General features: G+C 37.8%; 1 protein-coding gene across 1 annotated transcript in view; it reads left to right on the top strand.

Annotated features, from left to right (window-relative positions):
* Positions 1-23773, top strand: part of LOC126457386 (esterase FE4-like) — a 105999-nt gene that overhangs the window by 13662 nt on the left and 68564 nt on the right. The window contains exons 2-6 of the mRNA XM_050093649.1: positions 453-584; positions 11408-11558; positions 18525-18710; positions 18885-19087; positions 19357-19522. Coding sequence (XP_049949606.1) covers positions 453-584; positions 11408-11558; positions 18525-18710; positions 18885-19087; positions 19357-19522 — 838 coding nt within the window. The remainder of the gene's footprint in view (positions 1-452; positions 585-11407; positions 11559-18524; positions 18711-18884; positions 19088-19356; positions 19523-23773) is intronic.

Here is a 23773-nt window from a genome sequence, read left to right as displayed (position 1 = left end):
GGTTAACCTAATGTAAGTCACTATAATGTGTTTCTCTGAACCAGAGGATCTGAAATATTGGTAATATCCAAAATGGACCTTTCACTCTCTGACTAGGCATATACTTCTTTTGAAACTTCCTGATGAACTGAAACTGTGTGCTGGAGTTGAATGTGTACCCTGAACTCTGCCATCCATAGACAATACTCTTACTGACTTGACAAGGTCATGGTTGAAATCCCTGTTTGTGATAATGCATCAGACTTCATCTTCCTTTTTTTCAGCTTATATAATAAATAAAAATAAATATCATTGGTACTGACCTGAAATGAAATATTTTAGTAATGCTTTCAGTATATTTATTGTTTACAAACAATGTCTGTTTTAATATTTCATCTTGTCAGACCTAATGCTTTAGGAGACTTAACATGTATTAATTGCACTGTTGAATACATTTTATTGAATATTTCCAGCCCCCTGTGGCCAAGGAACCATGGGATGGTGTAAGAGATGCTTTAGCAGCTGGCTCAATGTGTGTCCAATTGGATACTGGAGCTGATAGAGGACAGGAAGACTGCCTGTTTCTGAATGTATATACACCTGAGGTAAGATTGTTAGGTCAGCTTCAGCAAAATTTAATTATTTATCTTAAGCATTTTTGACAGTAAGGTCTACTGTATATATTTGGATGAGGGTAACTGAATTGTTTGTTTTGTCATGTGAACATATTTGAAGAACTATGGTACCTGCAGTTTACATTGATCTATAACAACCAAATAAACAACATTTCAGGATGTTGGTTGAAGTTCTTTTGAGAACTGTCAGTCCAATAATAACACTTCAGTCCTAACAAAATGTACACTGGTGATGTGCAGCTACTTACAGTATAAAAAAGACACTACTGTAAGCACTTAGTCAACAAGTGTGAGTAATATTCTAAAGAATATTTCTAAATATTTGAAGTGAATCGTTAATGGTCACAATAAATTACATTTTTATTGTTGTCTTCTCCTTAACATCAGTTTTCTGATCACTGCTTGGTCACAAACAAACTGAGAATGAGACTCCATGTATATGAATATAATCATGGGTTGATTGACCATCTGTGACAGTTTATCACTTGCGTTTAGTTATCAATATGTTATGATCTTACAAATTCTGGAATTCGGTTTAACAGTCGTTTCTCTGTGTTGTGCCAAGTATGGTGAAAATGCGCTACACGCAAAAATACAAGAAGAAATGGGAGAATAAGCTCAAATTTAAAGGATGGCTGACACCAGTTCCTGGAAATCATTCTAAATCAAGAATCAAGAAGTTTATTCACCATAGATCATTTTAAAATGATATTGGCTTTGTCATACAGGATGTACTAGTACATACAGAATAAAGAAAATAAACAAATATTAGTACATTATAGAATACATTTCAAGCACAACAGTGTACCAAATTACACCAGGATAGCTTCTAAAAGTTAATGCAATAAGCTATACCATAATATAACATAATATACTATTGTATTGTTTATTGTATACACTATGTAATTACACATGATTAACCACAGCACACAATAATAAATTTAACTACAGACAACTTTTAAATACTCCTCCACAGGCATCTCAAAGAACTCTTTAATGTCATAGAATGGATGATCTGACAGCCAGCTGTACCACTTAGTTTTTAAAACAATTGTATCCATAGACTGAATATGAAAGGCAGTTTATTGAACATTTTGAGTGGGTTTACTTTGTGGGAATTTCCTGTTCTTGCTAATCTGTGGCACGGTATGTCTAAATTACCCTTAGCCCTGGTGTTGTGTTCATGTATTTCCTCTCTGGCAATAAATTCTGAAATATTATTTTTAATATAGAGTACAGACACACAGATGTATAAGTTTATAACTGTGAGTATTCTGAGTCTGGAAAAAAGAGGACAACAGTGCTCCCTATGACCTCTTTTACATATTATGCATATGAGTTTTTTTGTCATTTCAAGAAGTTCTTGATGTAAGGGGAGTGCCCCCATGTAATCAAAACATATGAACTATGTGACTGGAATAGCCCAAGGTATGTCACCCTAAGGTACTCCAAGCACACTACCTCCCTTAGTTTCAAGGCAAGGTATGCCACCGTAGATATTATTTCAGATACATGATTGACATGTTCCTCCCAATAGAGTTTACAGTCAATGTGATTACCTAAGAGTTTTACCACCTTATTTCCTACTTCATTTGATGTTCCCACTAAAAGTTGTTGGGCTTTATCTGGATTGCACTGGAGCTTATTGGCTGCAAACCAGTCAAGGGCCTTATCAAGAGTTTCTTTTGTTAGTTTATTCAGGTGTGAAATGTTCTGATGTGTGGAAAGTATGTTGTATCATCAGAATAACACACGACAGGGTGGGCTATGTTTTTAGGTAAATCATTAATAGCTACAATGAAGAATAAGGGACCGAGGATAGACCCTTGTGGTACACCTGTGCTGATTTCCACTATGCAAGAATTTACATTTCTGACTGAAACGAATTGTTTTCTGTTACTTAAATAAGGATGTATCACAGCTAAAGTGCTCCCTTTCACCCCATAAAACTCTAGTTTCCCCAGCAGTACATCAACAGGAATGCAATCAAAAGCTTTGCTTAGGTCACATAACACCAGTGATACCATTTTATCGTTTTCAACAGCTGTTAAGGTTTGGTCAATGATTTCCAAGATGGCCCCTGTTGTGTTTTTTTTCCCTTTGTGAAAACCAAACTGGTTGCTACATAGGATATTGTGTTTTTCAAAAAGCTACTTATTTGTGTGTGTATCAGTGTCTCGAATATCTTTGAGAATATTGGAATAATGGAGACTGGTCTGTATATTTGGGGAAGATGTTTGGGACCACTTTTGATACCTTAAGCGCATCTGGAAAAACTCCAAATTCTACACATTTATTAAAAATAAAAGCTAATGGTTTGGCATTTTAGTGTATTGTCTTTTTAATTATGTTATTTGATAACCAATAACAGTCCATACTTTTAGAACCTGAAAATTTGGATACAGCTTTTATAACATCAGCAGCTGTGACAGCCCTCCATTGAAATACCAGGTTAACAGGCAGTGGTGTACCAACAAGGTCCATTGTCCTCTAATTTCTGATAGCTCTTCTGTAAACGAGTTCAGACTTTTCTTTTTCATTTTGCTTGGATACCTAATATATATGTATATTTTACTGGTGAGCAAGGATAGCATAAATCTGTGCACTTTTTAAAGAAGCTATCAAAGGTAATTTCGGCTTCCTTTTTTCCAGATTGACAATTATATATAAAGTCCCAATCCGCACTTTCTAATCTATCAACAAACATACTTATGTAATCTTCCTTTTGTCCTCGTACCGTTACTACTTTAGGTTCTTCAGTTTTAACTGGCTGCCTCTTACAGAGTGTAGGGAGTAGTGGCTCACGATCTGCAAGTCCACTTCCTGGATGTCTGACTGTAAAATCTTCCCTATGGAAATTCACAACAATATTGTCTATGCAGGCATTCTTACAGGTGGCATGGTTATTTGTACAATAGAGGTCTAATGATCTTAGCATATTCAAAAATGTCAAAGCAACTGACCTCTGTGTGTTTAACATTTCTATGTTGAAATCACCACATACAGCAATTCTTGTTTTACTCTTCAATATCTTTTTAACTATTAATTCACATTTTTCAATAAACAAATTTACATCACCATCTTGTGACCTATATAGACTAACTGCCACTAAATTTTCATACACTAGTTTTACACAACTAAACTCCCCTTCTAGTTCTGAGAAGTACATAGATACATCAATTCTGGAAAACTTTATTCCTTCTTTCATAAAAATTTCAGCACCACCATTCTTTCTCTGATTTGTACATATCATGTCTCCCACAACATACCATTGGGGAACAAACATATTTACTTGTTCTTGGGTTAACCAGTGTGCAGATACATATATAGCATCTACATGCTCAGTGTTACATAAATGTTCTAATTCTAAAATCTTATTTTTAATACAACATATTTTTTTTAACTTGTAGAAAAGTAAGTAGTTTGTTTCTGTCTGTATTCCTCTGAGAGCAATTTGACTCTATATTCGAAATTGTAGGTTCAGTTAATGTCTTTAATCTTGATGCACTGTGATCATCTGTGTTACGATAGTCACATACCTGTTCATCCACTTGATGAATTGGTTTGTTAACTGCTTTCTTCTGTGAAACCACCACTGATCCCACCAAAAATCCTGGTCCATTGGTTGTGGTTTCTTTCATCAGGTTGACTGCAGTATTCCACCTGTTGGTATTCTAATTCCTTGAGCTTGAGTTGCCATTCTTCTTTTTGCAAGTAGTCCTCTCTTCTTATATGGTGTCTTCTTTCCTGCCATATCATTTGCTGCTTCTTCTAACTTTTGCACTGATCTCAAGGGTATATTTATTTCTTGAGTAATTGTCCTCTCCACACATACAGAATTCACTTTTAAGGATTCTGTTGTTATTTGTGCTGGAGTTGTGTCAGTAACAATTCTCACTGATTCTTTGTGTGAGACTGCAGTATCCTTCCATTTAAGGTTTGTTTCCACTGATTCATAAATACTTGTGGCAATTAGTTCTTTACCAGTTGCATTTAGGTGCTGTCTATGTGCTGTATATAGCTCCTTGTTACTAGGAATATTAACAAAACAAGTGTTATGGAAGCCTTTCACCTTTTTTTTTTTTTTTTTTTTTTGATTGAATTTCTTGGTTTACACAAGACCATTCAGGCAGGTCTGTGTGGTACACCAACTACAATCACATCTGTATTTTGCAATGCAGACAAGGCTTTATGTAGTGAAGGAATTGTCAAGTTGGCTTCTTTCTTTGCTACGTCATTGCTCCTGCCCAAATAACTGCAAAATCTTCATTTGTCAGATTATGCAGGTCATTGCGTTTTTTAAAATATTACACTAGTGGGGGCACCTGGTATCACTTTCCCTTCAACATCATATTTATTTGAAGCTAAGTTTAAAATGTTTCTTGCACAGACTCTGCCATGGCTATCAGAGGCAATGAATATTTTGCATCTCCTACTCACTGAGTCACTCTCAGGAGCAAAGGTTTCCATTTTCATTGCTGCACCCTTAGATTGCTCTCCTTTTTGAACTGCGTTCTGTGTTGTGGTATCCACACTGTGTTGTGAATCATGTTTTATGTTGGATGCCTCAAATCTGTAGTAAATACACATTTCTTCTTTGACTGATTCTTACTTCTGTAGTTCGTTTGTTAGTACACGTATAATTGTTTTCAAATACTTAAGTTCCTTTCTTACTATTCTGAGCTCATTCTTTAACTTTTCTCACAAACATGTTGTTAACAGGTCTGTTTTTATTTTGTCCATATCGTCATGTTCTGTACGAAAACAATCACTACATTTCCAGCTTTTCACTCTATTCATTGTATTTACATATGAGTAATTGAATTCCCCTTACACTTTGCACAACTCATGCCTTTTCTTGTTGTTTTGTTACAGGAAAATGGTTTATTCCACGCTTCCTCACTTATTTCGTAAATAGTAAACAGATTTTCCGAACTGCTCATGGCCGTTGTGCACAAGTTAGTAACAAAACAAAATATGTCCCTGTTCTTTAAACAGATTACATGACTTTAAATCCTTGTGTCTTCACAATTATATAACTCTTTTTGCACGTTTTTGTGGCCAGAAAACTTTAGCTTGGCTTGATGAATTGCACCAAAAAATAATCCCATACAGCATTGTGGAGTGAAAGTAAGAAAAGTGTGGCAACCCTTTCGTTTTTATATCCCCTATGTCTGACAGAATTGGCATAGCAAATAGAGATTTGTTTAGATGCTTCAGCAGTTCTGTGGTGTGCTCCTCCCTGTTGAATTTATTATCAAGCTGTAATCCCAGGAATTTAACACTGTCCACTTCTTCTATCTGCTTGTCATCATATTTTAGGTATATACTTGTGGGACACCCCTTACAAGTTCGAAACTGCATGTAGCGTGTTTTTTCAAAGTTTGGTGACAAAGAATTGGCTAGGAACCAGTGATTAATATCCACAAATATTTTATTAGCTGACCTTTCTAAGACTACACTTGATTTGCTATATATTGCAATGTTTATATCATCAATAATGCAGTGTTTGTGTCATTGGCAACAGAACACTTCATAATAGGAAGGAACCTCCATGGTATACAGTCATTGTAAATCAACTTCTAATGAAACAGTGATTGCTGCATAATAGATGTAAAACAAAGCATAGGGCTATAGATAGAGGGATACTGAATGAAACGTGTTTGGCTGTCAAGAAAGAAATGCATGATGTCTTCAATGACTACTGTAGCAGAATATTGTCAAGTGGTCTTTCACAGAACCCAAAGAATTCTGATCATATATAATGGCTGAAAGTGGCACCAAAGTTAGCATCCAGACTCTAACGAATGAAACAGGAACTGAAATTGAGGGTAGCAGAGTAAAAGCTGAAAGCTTAACTCTGTTTTTAAATGTTCCTTTACAAAGGAAAATCCAGAATTGTCCCATTATAATCCTTGTACCACTGAAAAGATGAGTGATATAAGTATTAGTGTCCGTGGTGATGAGAAACATCTGAAATCGTTAAAACTGAACAAAGCTCCAGACCCCTATGGAATCCTTGTCAGATTCTAAACTTAAAGTGTGGCTGAGTTAGCCCGTTTCCTAACTATAATCTATCATAGATCCCTTGAACAATAAACCACGCTCAGTTCTTGGAAAAAGGCACAGGTCACACCTGTCTACAGGAATGGAAGTGGAAGTGATCCACAAAACTACTGTCCAATATCCTTGACATTTATTTGCTGTAGAATCTTAGAACATATTATGATCTCAAACGTAATGAGATATCTTGAACAGAATGACTTTCTCAAAGCCAGGCAGCATGGATTTTGAAAACATTGATCATGTGAAGCCCAACTCGCACTTCTCTTACATAATATACTGAAAGCATTGGATCAAGGCAAGCAGGTAAAGGCACTATTTCTTGATTTCCGAAAAGCATTTGACTCAGTACCACACCTTTGCTTATTGTCAAAAGTGTGATCATATATGGTATCATGTGAATTCTGTGACTGGATTGAGGACTCTTTGGTATGGAGGACACAGCATGTTATCTTGGGTGAAGAGTCGTGATCAGATGTAGAAGTAACTTTGAGTGCACCCCAGTGATGTGTGTTGGGCCCTTGCTATTCATGTTGTATATTAATGACCTTCCACACAGTACTAATAAATAGAGACCATATTATATGCATGTTGCATGTTACATATGCATTTGCATATTTGGCCCCTTTTCACCCATTATTGCATACTTTAACTAAAAACTAGTGATGACACATATTTTCACTTCATGTTTACAACACTTTAAAAATTTTGACGGGCAGTCTCAAGCTCAATCTAGGTTTGATGCCTCACAGATTGACTGGAAACTAGAACTGCATGCAGTTGCTAACTGGGAGGCCATTGCCTAGAAAAATCCATACAGAAAAGGAACAGGAACAGGCAGACAGAGTCAATGGTCCTGTGCCCGCGCCACTTGTTAATCCCCTCTGCTGTCATACCATACACACTGGCAACAACTAAACTAAGCAAGCTTTTAGTCACATGTCCATTGTTTCAGTTTAGCTTTCTATTTACCTGTACACAGGTTAACATGTTTACGACGTGTAGTGTGTAACATGTTGTGCACCATGCTGACCATCCTGCAACATTTACACATGATGGAACTGTTTTATATTGTTGAGTTTGTGAGAAAAGCGTTTCATGCAACAAAAAGTTTCAAATAGACCAGCATGTCAAAACAAGTCTTCACATCACACGAATGCAGAAGAAAGGACCACGACAACAACTTCTGAAAACAGCGAGTTGCAGTAGCAGCGATTTGTCCATAGGTAACCAAAATAGTTGGTTTAACGTGGATCTATATGAAGCATTCATTGCATGCAATATTCCTCTCCACAAACAAACAAACCTTATCCTCAAATGCTTCCTGTGAAAATATTACTTAAATCAAAATATTTCAGATGAATCAACATTGCATTAAAATTACGTACCAACAATTTACATAAATATTCTGGAAGAAATACACAATGAACTCAAGGACAGCATTATCTGGATTTCAGCTGACAAAACTGCAGACACTTGTGGCCATTACACTGTAAGTTTAATTGTTGGTGCTCTAAAAGAAGAGCTTTCTTCCTCTTATTTAGCAGCCTGCAGAGAACTTGGAAAAGTAAATCATTCTACGATCACCAGATTTGTGAATGAGGGTATTAGAAAAATATTTACAGAATATTCTGCACATGAAAGGGTGTTTGTGTTTATTTCACATGCTGGTCCCTATGTGATCAAAGCAGGAAAACCCCTCTGACTATTTTATCCTAATTTGATTCATGCCCAATTGATGCCTTAACCTTGGGCTATTGTGCCATTGCTGCCATGTATTCCATTGTCAATGTTTTCTCGTTAAAGTGGCTTCAGTTTATTTGGTTAGCTTTCTCAGTTTGTTTTCTGAATTGTATGCAACAATGTGTCGAATGTTGTAAAAATTACGTGTGTCTGCTGGTATTACAGTTGGAAGTTTTGTTCGAGCTGTCAATGTGCAGAGGAAAATGTACTAAAACGTTAATTATACCTGCTCATTGTTTTTTTAGTTTTTATGGATGCATGTTAAATGTTACTTTGATACACTGACATCTGAATGTGTTTATTCAGTTCAGTTCTTTGATGTTTTGTTCCAATTCAAAGGGTATATCAGACGAAGAAATTTCCAAACTGCTCGAAGAAGGTGATGATAAAGTCCATCCAGACTTTTCAGACTTGGAGAAAAGTAAAGTAGATTTGAGTGATGAAGACACTGAATAGAACCATGCCAGTGAATCTGAACTTGAAGGTGAGGATGGTGATGATCCAAAGAGACAGCAGATGTATGAGTATCCTCTATTGAAAATACAGTTTCACGTTGGTGTAAAAGTGAGTGTGCTAAAACATTAAAAAGCAACAGAAAAAACATTGTGCAAATTCCACCAGATCCAAAGAGATATGTGATGGGTATGACTGATAAAGTTAGTGCTTTTTTTGAAAGTAATTGACCTTGACTTTATTGATGAAATCATAAACTATACCAATACCTATATAAATAAACAGTGAGATACACATCAATTCTCACACAAAAGAGGAAATAAAGCGATGAAATAATGGCTGTGTTCAGGATTTTTTTTTTTTAAGAAGAAGAAAATGCCTTCATGCTAACGTACTGGAACTCTGGGCAGCAGACAGAACAGGAATGCTACTGCTTAGGACTGCAGTGCATTACAATAATAGGTTTCTGTTTTTTCTAAGTTGTATGCAATTTGTTGATATGGGAATGAGGAGTGGCAGGAGAAGAACTGATACGTTAGCTGCAATTAGTATTGGATCTTTTTGCTGCTAACTGTCAATATTCTTACAGTCTGGTCAATTCACCACGATAGATGAAATGCTTCACCCCTCCGGAGACTGCTGTAGATAGATTCAGTACATACCAGCTAAATACAGGACAAAAAGGTTTTCTCTGTGTGATGCAAAAACGTTTTATTGAAGTAATCTGGAGGTTTATTGCAGCATTCAACCAAAGGACAATATCAGGTGTCTAATACTCCTAAGGACATAGTGAAAAGTTATGTGGTGCCTATAGAAAATTCTAACAGGAACCTTACAGCTGAAAATTGGTACAATAGCTACCTCCTTTCTGAATATTTGCTGCAGAAGATTATCACTTGCATTGGTACAATGGAACAGATGTCAAATTCTTCCATAATTTCTCCGAACCAAAACAAAAGAAACTGGAAGTGCAATGTTTGGATTTCAGTAGGATAAGAACTTAGTTTCATATGTTCCTTATGAAAACTGTGCTATCACACTTTTGTCTGCTGTGCATGACGTGGCGACAGTGGATGAAGAAACACACAAACCTGAAAACATAATTGAGTACAATATGACAAAAGATGGAGTTGATGTTGTAGCTGAAATGTGTACCTGATACTCCATTTTAAGAATTGCAAGGAGATGGCCATTGGTTACCTTTTTATTTTTCTGAAAATTGCTGTATTTACTTCGCAAACAAATTGTCTGTGAAAGGTGTAACAAAAGTGAACATATGTCAAAAATCTGGCTAAATTATTATTTAAAGAATTAAAAGAGCAAAAGTTTTCATTATCAATGTTGAAGATAGTGAATATGAACTGGTTTTTTTTTCAGTAAATATAATAATTTGTTTAAGACAAGTTTGTTTTTACTGACAAATGACCATGTTGTAAATTATACAATGTGCGCCTGCTCATGTGATGACAGTGAGTCCTCCTGCCGGAGTGTTAACATCGGACTCTGATTTGACAACAGACTACACTGTCATTGTCTTACTTTGATGATGCCATTTGTTTTCCTGTCTTCATACCCTTTTTTTTAAAGAAAAATATGGCTTCAGAAAGTCTAATGTAGTCAGTAAAATGCCTGTTCTCTTATATTTTAGTCCATTGATGAGTTGCCTTTTCCTGGCATTTTCAGTTTAATTGTTGCTCTTCTGGAACCTTAAGGAGCAATCAAAAGGTCTCCATTTGAGGACTTTGGTGCAGCATATGTGCAGTGAGGTATGACTCTGACATGCAGGAAAGGGATTGGTGTGGCATTCGTGTCTTTCTGAAGTGCATACAGTAAATGTGGAAATGTGAACTATGGCAACATTATTACCAAATGTGTCCAACAGGATCAGTGTGCTGATATTTTTTTCTTGGCGGCCAAAGGATAAACACTGGTAGACTTCCACTGGAGCATGAAGAATGTGTATGGGGAAACACATCTGTCAAAAACTACCACTGTGCAATGGTGCGCCGAAGAGTGCTGGTGCTTCATAGTAATGTGTGTCCCCGTATCACAAATGTTGTAACACAGAAGTTATGCCAACTCATGTGGAAGACGCTCAAACATCCATCATGTAGCCCTAATCTTCTCACAGGCTGTTAATATGCCTTTGGCCTCTTATATAATGCCTTGAAGGGTCAGTGATTCCTGTTGGATGAGGGTATGCAGCACGCAGTTATGGACTTTTTCATGCAGCAAGACATGACATTTCACTAAATGACTGTCTTCTACCTGGTGCATCAATGGGATGATTGCTTCAGTGCTCATAGGGATTTTGTCTTATTGGCATACCAATTCTGCACGGTATGCCCTCGAACAGAAACTTTACGATCGGCTCTACTATTATTTCTTTTGTACCAGTGGTTGGTCTTGTCTGTCATAGGGTTTTTCAGCTACTGGGGTAATGTTATTGAATTTACTGATGCCTGGTTACATTGTTTAATTTTTATGATTAGTCTTTATACTTTGTGGAAATAAATTTTAAACTGATTTTACAGTTACCAACTGGAACAACCACCCTGAGACCAGTGATGGTATTCATACATGGAGGAGGTTTTGTAAATGGGGCAGGAATAACGTATGGTCCTGACTACTTTGTGGAAGCTGGAGTTGTTGCTGTGACTATTAATTATCGCCTGGGTCCATTAGGTATGTGAACCAAACTCAGGTATTTTACCTATGTCACACTTAATGATAATTGATTTATGAGTATATCATTCTGTTCAATATCTGTTGGTATGGTCAGGAAGTACATTTGCTTTATTCGTTACTGGGGCATAACTTGACATAATGCTGAAAGTGAATGTTTCTGTCAGATCTCTTGGTCAATTATTTACTTTTTAGCATACAGCATCACTGAGAATTACAAGTAGACATTTTTAGCAGCTTTTTTGTCACCTTTCTGCTTTAGTTTCTCCAATATTTAACAATAAAATGGCTTCAGCATCAGGAAGACACTAACTGTCTATCACTTTCTGTGGACTAATGCTTAGAAAGAAAAAGAGAGGGTAAGAGAGAAAGAGAGAGAGAGAGAAAGAGAGAGAGAGAGAGATAGAGAGAGAAGTAAAAACAGAAAGAGAATATGTCTGACAAGCATTTATTGTGTTCACAAATTGATAGTTCAATAGGAAGTTGATTATCACATAGTGTGTAATTATGGTTGTCACTCCATTACTGTATGCAGCCAGAGTCATGTCCACAAAAATTTACACCTACAATTATATGAATATACTGTAAACTACTGTGGGCGCATGGCAGAGGGTAGTTAGCATTGTACAACACATAATGCTTTCTTTCTGCTCCAACCGCATATGGAATGTAGGAAGAATGGCTGCTTCAAGACCATTCACAGTATTCTATGACAAGACACATAATTGGTTTCAGTTCCCTTTGTAGACTGCCTGCATTTTCCTGTCTCCTGTAATGAAATTGAAGTCTACCACACTGAGAAATGAAAACTGCGTATTTGTCTTGGCAAATTAGAAACTCCAAGCCCCTGAGATGGAAACTGAAGAAGCATGTGAGATTGTTTGGGAAACACTCAATATCAGGAATGAGCATAACATTATATTTGGATTCTTCTACTCACCAACAGACTCACCTCCTGAAGTAACCAGCAACTTTAGAGAAAACCTCATTTCACTGGTACAGAATGATTATAATTAAAGTTAAACTTTGAAACTGCTGTAGAAATAACAGCACTGGTCAGAATTATGTCAAATTGCAACATAATATTATCAGAAAAGGGAGAAAACGTATGGCAGAAGAAAGATAAATAGTTACAAAATGTAGCAATAGATGGCACTGTAAGCATCATAATTTAACAGTGGTCAACTACAAATGACAAATGAATCATACAACAATGCCTAAGGTGTATGTCTGACATTAAACAAACTGTACTGCTCAGTGCACATGGGTGTACAGGTGTGATGCTATCAGTTACATAAGCCCATCCACCATGACAACATCGTTTCACATCAGATGGGAAAAATCGGTTTCTAATTGTCCTGAGGCTAAAAACCACATAAAAAGACATCTGTCAAAATGAAATTGGATTATTAACTTCCGTATGACTGGTGCAAAACATGTTCAATATGCTGTCCACTGTTTTCTGCAACAAGTTGAAATTGAGAAACAGCATGTTCCACAAATTATTGACGTGTTTCTGGGGTCATGTTCAGAAGTGTTGTGCAATGCGTGTCTTCAATGTAGCTAAGTTTGCAGTTGGAACACTGAACACAACATCTTTCAGATAGCCCCACAGCCAGAAGTCACACACATTAATATCAGGTGATCAGGATGGCCAGGCTATAGGGAAATGATGACTGATAATTCTAGCATTTCTGAAATGATGCCTCAGCAGCTGCTTAACTGGATTTGCAATGTGCAGAAGTGTACCTTCTTGCAGAAAATGACCACATTTATGCTGTTGGAGAGGTGGAATGTCATGATTGTGCAAAAGATGCTCACAGTGCTTACCAGTAATGGTATAGGTAACAGAACTGGAAGCACCTGTCTTTTTGAAAAAATATGTCCCTATGATAAATGATGCCATAAACCCGCACCACACAGTGACCTTCTCAGGATGAAGTGATACTGGTTGATTTATGAGTGGATTTTCCATGGGCCATATTTGACTATTCTGTATATTGACTATCCTGTCAGATGGAAGTGGGCTTCGTCTGTCCACAAACTGTTCCATGGCCAATCATTGTCTACTTCCATGCAAGCAAGAATTTCTAAAGCAAAGATCTCTCTTGCTGGCAGGTCAACAGAAAGAAACTTGTGCACATGGGTAATTTTGAATGGATAGCAAAAAAGGAAGTTTTGTAGGATTTTATGCACCATGCTGATGGGTATGTCCAGTGTTCTGGCAATTCTCCGTGCACTATACGTTTGCACACCACCACTTGTCTCCCCCTGCACTGCTGTGTCCATTGCTTCCACTGACATTAAATCAATATTTTCCTCCCTCTACCAGGTTGCATATCAAAAGAACCTGTCTTTTTGAATTTCTGAATCATTTTCTCCACACCAACGACAGTCGTCAGACCAATGACTTTTTTAAACCTTTCAGCATCATGAAATTCTGTAGAGCAACGTATGCACAGTCATCATACTTGTGATACAGCTTTACAAGCAGAACATGATCCTACATAGAGATAGTAATGGCAAATGTGACAGACGCAAAAGGAAGAAAAGCTGTGTACCCTGCGTATTTATACGAACTTTAATGGATCATGCACATGACAGGTGTTTTCATTTATGTACTCTGACACATACAGCACCATCTATTGACCAATTTTCACACTATTTTTTTTCTTCTGCCATACATTTTCCCCCTATTCCTATAATATTCCATTGCAATTTGATGTTATTCTGACCAGTGGTGTTATTTCTACAGCATTTTGAAAGTTTAACTTTAATTATAATCACCCTGTGTGTAAGTCCCTCAGTCATACTGTAATTACAGGATGAGAATTTAATCATAAAGCAGTCAGGTGGGATCAATACGGTTTTGTTAGTGTTGGGCTTGATGAGATATCCTGCAAAACATTACAAAATGCCTTTTATGAAAGCTACCTAAAACAGGTAGTTGAAACCCCACTCATGTGTTTAATCTAAAGACAATGAATAGATCTGACCTCTTTGAGGGAGTCCAAATTGAAACTAGTATTAATAACCATGAGGCAGTTGTAGTTACTGTGATTACCAAGATACAAAGGATAACTTAAGTAAGCAGAAAGATTTATATGTTCAATAAAACAGATAAAGAAGCAGTAGTGTCCTATTTCAATGAGAAATTTGAAACTTTTAGCTCAAGACAGGAGCTGGAGTATAAAAGAACAGCTGACCATGTACTGGAAAGATATGTTCATGTGGGAAGGGATCCACCTTGGTGTATAGTGACTATAAAGAAACTTCCAGAGGTACAGAGACTACTGCACAGTTGGTGTAAAACAAAGAATAGGGGTATCGGCAGAAAAATTCTTCATGCATTGTGTTTCTCTGCCAACCAGCAAAATTTGAAGCTTTCAATGGCAACCATAGCAGAATGTTATTGCAAGATCTTTCACAAAACCTGAAGAAATCATGCTCATAAATAAAGGCTGTCAGTGGCACAGAGGTTAGTGTCCAGACACTTGTGGATGAGACAAGAATTGGAATTCAGTGTAGCAAAGCAAAGTCAGCAATGATGAACTCCATTTTCAAATGTTCCTTTACAAAGAAAACACAAGATTATTGTCTGAATTTAATTCTCACACCACTGCAGAGATGACTGACATAGATATTCAACAATGAAAACTCCAAGAAGGAATATCAACAATGTAGGAAAAGACAGATTGCTACATACCAAAAAGACGACACATCAAGTTGCAGACAGGCACAAATAAAAGACAGTCTTATAAATCTTTCAGCCACTGTCTTCATCAGTAAAGAGAGACACATACACATAATTCACACACATACACACACACACACACACACACACACACACACACACACACACCTCTCACCCATATACATGACTGCCAACTCCAGCATCTCAAGCTGGGATGCAAAGTCATGTGGGATGCAAGCAGCAAGCTGACAAGGCTCATAATCTAGCCTCCCATTTCAAAGACACCAGCCACTTCTGTCACCAACTCCCCACCATTCCCACCCCTTTAACTCGTGGATTCCTACTTGTCACTGTTGACGCCACTTCCCAATACACCAACATCCCTCATGCCCATGGACTTACTGCTATTGAACACTATCTTTCCCAATGTCCTTCAGACTCCAAACCCGCTACTTCATTTCTCATACAACTTACTAACTTTATCCTAACCCACAACTACTTCTCATTTGACAGGATGATATATAAACAAATCCAAGGGACAACTGTAGGCACCCACATGGCACCCTCCTATGCCATCCTTTTTATGGGACATCTAGAGGAGACCATCCTAACCTCAAAAACCACCAAACCCCTAGTCTGGTTCAGGTTCATTGATGATATCTTCATGATCTGGACCCAGGGCCAAGACACCATCTCTTCATTCTTTCACATCCTCAACACCTTCTCTCTCAACCGCTTCACGTGATCCTCGTCAACACAATGTGCCACTTTCCTAGATGTTGACTTTCTCCTCTCTGATTGCTCTGTCCACAGCTCTTTCCATATTAAACAAACCAACCACCAACAGTGCCTGTATTTTGACAGCTTTCATCCCTTTCACATCAATAAATCCCTCCCATGTAGCATCGCTACTCAGAGACAGCGTACCTGCAATGATAAAAATTCCCTTGTGCATTATGTGAGGGTTTCACCAAGGCTTTCACAGACTGGCACATTCCCCCAGACCTAGTCAACAAACAGATCCCGATGCCATTTTCCCCCACAACCCCAATCATCCCACCACTCCTAAAAACCAGCCACAATTAAGTGTCCTCTTCCTCACTCAGTACCACCCCAGACAGGAACAACTGAACCACATCCTCCACCAGGGCTTTGATTACGTATCATCGTGGCCTGGAATGAGGAACATCCTGTCTGAGATACTGTCCACACACCCTCCATACAGCAGTCTCCACCCCCTCTGTCCTATCATCTCCTCCCCATTCTCATCTCCCACCCTGCTTGTCTGCAGCACTCTGCCAACACATCCACCTGTCTTTCCCCACTCCTTTCCCCACATCCATGCCCACAGCCTCATCATGCTCCACCTGTTGCCAATGTTGTCCCTGACTGCTTCACCAGACAGCATTCATCTCTCTCCCAATCTGTGCATTACTATCCCTTCCCCTCCCCACAACATCTAGATTGCTGCTTGCATCCCATGTGACATGGTATTCTGGCCTTAGGTGCTGAAGTTGGTGGTCATGTGTGCATGAGGTTTGCTTGATTGTGTATGGGTGTGAATGTTGTGTGTGTGCCTCTTCTTTTTGCTGAAGGCTGTGCCCAAAAGCTTTATGTGAGTGTCTTTTAATCATGCATGTCTGCAACTTGATCTATCTTCTTTATCGGTAAGTAGCAATCAGTTTTTTCCTGTATCGTTGATACAGATATTACCTTTAGTAGCATTGAGAATCAAATGAAATCATCAGGACTGAACAATGCTCCAGGGCTTGTTGGAATCAATATCTCTCTTCCTTACCCATAGACTGTTCCAGATGAGTGTCTTAAACTTGAGCCTACTCTTCATTACTATTAAATTGTGATCAAGTTTATATCTGCTCCTGGGTATGCCTTACAATCGATTATCTGATTTCTGAATCTCTGTCTGACAATGATGTAATCCAGCTGGAATATTTCCATATCTTCAGGTCTTTCCAAGTATACTTCATCCTCTTATGAGTTTTGGACAGTGTATTCACTGTCAGTACAAGCGCTGTTCAATAAAGAATGATGTTAATTTTTATCACTGAATTTTTCCTGTATCTGACTCTCTGCCCTATGTTCCTATTCATAATGAATTCTACTGAAGTTATACAATTTTCTGATGATATTGATATTACCATATATTCATTTGACCAGAAATTCTCTTCTTCTCTCATTTCAACTTCACTGGCCCCACTACATTTAGACTGAACCTTGGCATTTTCCTTTTCAGATTTTCTAGTTTCTCTACCATGTTCAAATGTCTGGCTTCTCATGCTCTGAATTTTAGTATGCATCCTTTGGGTTGTTTATACAATCTTTTTCTCATGGTTACCTTCCCCTTGGCAGCCCCACCCCCTCATTGTTTCTAATGCAGTAGCACTGTCTTCATCATTGCAGATTATTCTTTTTTTAAGGACAACATCCCACCCCAAAGGCAATAGGTTGTTATGAAACTCTGTCTGTGATTCTGCCTCTTTGACAAGGCCATTGACAGAATGAGGGTGACTCCTTATTCCAGGAGTCTTCAGTCATTGATACTGATGATTTGTACTCAAAATTTAAGCACTGGCTGGGTTCAAACCCATGACCAAGGATGTTTATGTTAGTAGTCAAAGACACTTCTGCTAGACCATGGTTTCATCACAATGACATACAAGCACAACCAACATTTTAAAATGAGCCCAAGAAGTAAGAAACAAGTAATTTCTTAAATGTAAATTCAGATTATAAATTAAATTCATGAATAGGAATTCATAAAAATTGCCTTATCTGTCTAATTATGGATTGCTGTAGGACTTAGATAACTTGATAGAAACAAACACAGAAAAATAATATAGCTCTAACTTTTTAACATATGGGACAAAAGAAGTGAGGATATAACATTAGGTACAGGAAAGAATGAGCAGGAGGAGGAAAAAGCTACTCAGGCCATCTGATGGAGAAACAAACAACATACAATGAAGTTTTCCATTCTTTGTGGAAACAGTATACTGATCAGCAAATATTTTCCTGAGTGTGTAGACCTGCCACATTTGACACCATGACATAACAGGCAACTGTTACTATGCCTTCTTGTTGCTTAAAAAACTCATATTTTTGAGTGTAAATACTAAACATTATTTTACATAAAATGTAGTATGCCAGGGCTGTGGAGATATTATGTGATCTTTGAACTAGAAAAAAGGGCTTATATGTGAAGTGTTCATATCTTGCTAAAATACTACCACCTGTTTCTTCATATGTTGCAGGTTTCTTGAGTACAGAAGATCTTGTAGTACCAGGCAACATGGGAATGAAGGATCAAGTGCAAGCTTTACGATGGGTACAACAGAACATTGCTTTGTTTGGAGGAGATCCTAATAGTGTCACCATTTTTGGACAAAGTGCTGGAGGTGCTTCTGTCCATTACCTTGTGCTTTCACCATTAGCAAAAGGTATCAAATAGTGGATAAATGTATTCACATGTCCTTAGCACCTGTAACTAAATTATCCATCCACAATTATCTGTTGTTGTAAAGCTTCCTGGTAATATTAATGGTGTGCAGAGATATATGTAAAATATGAGAAAAGTCTACTTACTTGTGAACACATCTAACATTTATTACCAGGTTTGTTTCACAAAGCAATAGCTGAAAGTGGGGCTGCACTCAACCCTTGGGCATTTGCTAGAAACACAAGAGACAGAGCATATCGACTAGCCCAAAGTTTTGGTTATTCCGGTGCAAACAACACTACAGACATAGTACAATTCTTGTTAACTGTGGATGCTTACCAACTTGTCTCAAATCCATATGCTGCTCTGCCTATGGAGGTAAGTTTCTGCTTTCTTTCTCTAGCTTAAGTGACATTGATTAGTATACTGGATTACTCAGTCACAATTCCCGCTCATTAAAATTAATCATATACAATAAATTGCGCTCAGAGAGACCATGGTTAAGGAACTATCAAAATAATGTTTGTGGTCATGCAGAATTCTGCATATAGCAAGAGTCTATAAATTAATTTCCTTAATTAACCATTTATCATCATTTTAAATTATGAAAATATGAAATTTAAGAATGAATTACTGTTTCCAAACAGGATATCATGGGTATCTTTCAAATGGTGTTTGTGCCCAGTGTTGAACCACAGCATGACGGAGCGTTCCTAACAGCAGAACCAACAGAGCTTCTGTCTCAGGGTGTATATAATGATGTTCCTTACATGACTGGTGGAACATCTGCAGAATGCTTGTTTTATGTTGCACGTAAGCAATAAGCACTAAAAATTATTTATCAACTATAAATCATATTTCTCTCCCTCATACAAAACTCTTTTTCCTCTTTTTTATAGTGTACACACCACTTTCTCAGAATCCTACAAATTAAATGAAGTCTGTTACATGCTATACCTACAATTCAGTCTCTGTGGTCATTTATTAGCACATTATTTTATTCTATGAGGTCTACCTGGATAGCTGCAGGCTTAGTACAGCAGATTGCTAAGAGAATAGGCCTGGGATCGATTCCCAGTCAGGTCAGAGTTTTTCTCTGTTGGGGACTGGGTGTTGTGTTGTCCTCATCATTGTTACATCACTACTGATATGCAAGTCACCTAAGTGGCATCATGTAAGAAAGTCTCGCATCCAGCAGCAGAGCCGCCACATGACAAAGGGAGAGATTTTATTTTACTAATCAGTTTATTTATCCTCACAAATTTAGGGCCATGAGGCCTCTCCTACATCTATCCAGGCATTCTACATATTTTACATTATGTTCACATAATGACCATATGGTATAAAAAGAGTTACATTTAATACAGTATACAACCTTAGAAGTATGTATGACATAAACCATCCCAGAGGGCTTACATGTCTTTGTGGGTACATGGGCAATGAGCATGAGGCCCTTCTTTCTTTTCTGTGGTGCAGTCTTACTCTCTAACTATACCTTTTCTCAGACGTGACCTGTAGGACAGGTTCCCTGTTGGCAAACTGGTCTCTTTGTAAGACATCAGTTTTTTCTCACTTTGTTTATTTTACACCACTTTTTTTTAGTCAACTCATGTATGGTGTCCACATCAGAGTGTGACCTCTGTATTTTCAAAATGTATTACAGAAGTGGATTCCATGTTGGGAATATTGCCCAATACACAGCACAATAGTCAGTCTATGTGTAGAGAATCAGGTACTTGTATGGTAGTAGCTTTTTGAGAGAACACATTATTGACACCTGAATAATTACCTTTCCACATATGCTGAGAAGTAGTGGAAAGCCCTCACAAGGATCCCAACCTTCTAAAGTAGTTAAAGAAATAAGATGAAATCTTGGGAGAAGGCTACCCTATTGACTCCACACCATTGGGCACAGAACTTATGTTGGTTGATGTTGTTCCATCCCCACCAGTGACAAACAGTGACCCCTGGTGTGTGGCCTGCCTCCTTGTCCCCTTCATGCCAAATGTGGACAACATTAAGGACATAATTCAATGCAACTGCAATAGATATTGCTGTCACATACAAGAATTGCAACAACTGATGTCTTCCCATTCTGCGACATGTTTTGCTCTCCAATAAACATATTTCACTTATGAGAATTCTCCAACTTTTTGAGGTTACTGTGACTGCTGTCAGAACTATACTGGCTCCAAGAGGGCATGTGGAGGGGTCTGTATACTAATTTGCACAGATATCATCAGTGAGTGGAGTCCTCTCCACATCACAATGGAAACAATAACAGTGTGAGTTGAATCACCCCAGTGATCACCATTTGTGTTATTCCCAGGTGGGGCACTTATAAACCTTGAGAAGGCTGCCTTAATCTGATAACTCTCCCACCATCCTCCCCTTTTCTCCTGCTAATAGATTTCAATGTACACCACCACTGTAGGAGAATACCACATCGCCTGGTAGGGGCCTCCTGGTTAACAAACTTCTTTCCAATTTGGACCTGTGCCTCCTCAATGATGGTGCCCAAGAAGAAGAAGAAGAATTGCTCTCAACTGCACATTTTTGATTATCAACATTACAGTCACTTTCCCGAATCTCATGGCTTTGCTACAGGATTGCTAGATAATGACCTTTGTGGCAGTGATCACTGGATGTTGTACATATCCACTGCCACTTTCATCCCCTGTCTGTTGCACTGAATCAGTAACAATAAGTGACAGTGTTGGACACATCTCCACTGTGGACACCACACCTCTAGAACTGCTAGTCCCCTTTCTACAAGCCTCCTTTACTTGCAGCCAGGATAATAGTGGACCAAAGATATTGCAACAGACATTCAGGACATTACTGAGTTCTGGAATATCTCAAGTGACATGTTTCACTGACCACCCTCATCACTTTTAATTGGCTCTGTGCAAAAGCTTGGTACCTGATTACATGTAGTAGGAAGGAATGCTGAGAATGCTATGTTTCCTCCTTGGGAATGTATGCATCATCATAGAGAAGATCCAAAGAAGAGCGGTGCGTTTCGTCACAGGGTTATTTGGTAAGCGTGATAGTGTTATGGAGATGTTTAGCAAACTCAAGTGGCAGACTCTGCAAGAGAGGCGCTCTGCATCGCGGTGTAGCTTGCTGTCCAGGTTTTGAGAGGGTGCATTTCTGGATGAGGTATCGAATATATTGCTTCTCCCTACTTATACCCCCCGAGGAGATCACGAATGTAAAATTAGAGAGATTCGAGCGTGCACGGAGGCTTTCCGGCAGTCGCGAACCATACGCGACTGGAACAGGAAAGGGAGGTAATGACAGTGGCATGTAAAGTGCCCTCCACTACACACCGTTGGGTGGCTTGCGGAGTATAAATGTAGATGTAGATGTAGATGTAGATCATCCCAGGTGTGGTCCAAGCTTCATAATCTACTGGTTCATGAAAGATCAACAACTATTCTGGGACTGCTCCTTAATGGTGTTATTTCTGTAGATATGATGGTTCTTACTGAACCCTTCATGACCCATGTTGCAACAGCTTCAGCATCCTCTTTTTATCTGGCTACCTATAAAATGTATAAAAGACAACTTGAAGATCAACTTCCTGATCAACTTGACCAACCCTATCCTTTCTCCTTCATGCCCTGAAACATATGATGAACCTTTCACTGAATGAGAATTACCAAAAGATGTTGTGTACTTAGAACTACAATTAAGGGAAAACAATTTTCTAAATGATATGTAGTTAACAAAATTTGTAGGATGCACAACTCTAGCTCAGTCATTGATTTCTTGTTAAATACATTTTTTGAAAACTCACAGGCTTACAAAGGTTCCAGTATTAAACTTTTAATCATTGGGATATATACTGAATCAGGAGCAATTATTTTCTGAGTAAAGATACTACTACTAAAATTTATAGAAAGCAGATGATGATATAATATGCATTATATTTTTCGTAGTCCTCATTAACATTTGAAATACACAATATATGACACAACCACAAATTTGATATTATCAGTGAGAGATGTTGGGGGAATCTGCATAAACAGAATGTTCAGCTGTAAGCATTGTTGTCTATTTTTATGTGTCTGTTGTCTCTACTCAGACATGTACTTCCTGAAGAAAGTATTGGTCAACCCATCTGTCCCTGTGTGAATTCAATAATTTTCTGGTTATACAAATGTTTTGTTTAAAGAAGTTACTTTATTGTTGAATACATTGTTGAAGAGATGCTCAATTTAGTTCCTACAAATGGGAAGTTACTTATGTTGAGTAATAGACATAAATATACCATACCATTTGCCTTGGAAGAAATTACAATGAGAATTCCACAATGTCCATTGATAGAGCCATTATTGTTTTATACTTTGTGTTAAGGGTATGCCTTGTTATTTAAATATGGAGGCATGTGCATGATACAAATTTTGTTGTTGACCTGAGTAAATAAATATGAACAGACAAAATAATATGAGATGTTTGTTGTTATTACTGTCTTCAGTCCTGAGACTGGTTTGATGCAGCTCTCCATGCTACTCTATCCTGTGCAAGTTTCTTCATTTCCCAGTACTTACTGCAACCTACATCCTTCTGAATCTGCTTAGTGTATTCATCTCTTGGTCTCCCTCTACGATTTTTACCCTCCACGCTGCCCTCCAATGCTAAATTTGTGATCCCTTGATGCCTCAGAACAGGTCCTACCAACCGGTCCCTTCTTTTTGTCAATTTGTGCCACAAACTCCTCTTCTCCCCAATCCTATTCAATACCTCCTCATTGATTATGTGATCTACCTATCTAATCTTCAGCATTCTTCTGTAGCACCACATTTTGAAAGCTTCCACTCTCTTCTTGTCCAAACTGTTTATCATCCATGTTTCACTTCTATACATGGCTGCACTCCGTACAAATGATATGAGATATTTTTGTCAATATTATTAATTGATTTAAGTATTATTCATTTATTTTACATTGATAAAGTATCCCTCCTCCAGTTACCATTGTGTAAAAACAGCAAATAATAAGTGAGATAAAAAGTTTTAGGCTTTAACTACACACAATGCTGGAAACTTCATACACACGCG

This window comes from Schistocerca serialis, chromosome 1 (assembly GCF_023864345.2).
Source record: "Schistocerca serialis cubense isolate TAMUIC-IGC-003099 chromosome 1, iqSchSeri2.2, whole genome shotgun sequence".
NCBI classification, from domain to species: domain Eukaryota; kingdom Metazoa; phylum Arthropoda; class Insecta; order Orthoptera; family Acrididae; genus Schistocerca; species Schistocerca serialis.
Note: the sequence above shows the minus strand (reverse complement) of the source record. Positions and strands in the feature narration are given on the sequence as shown.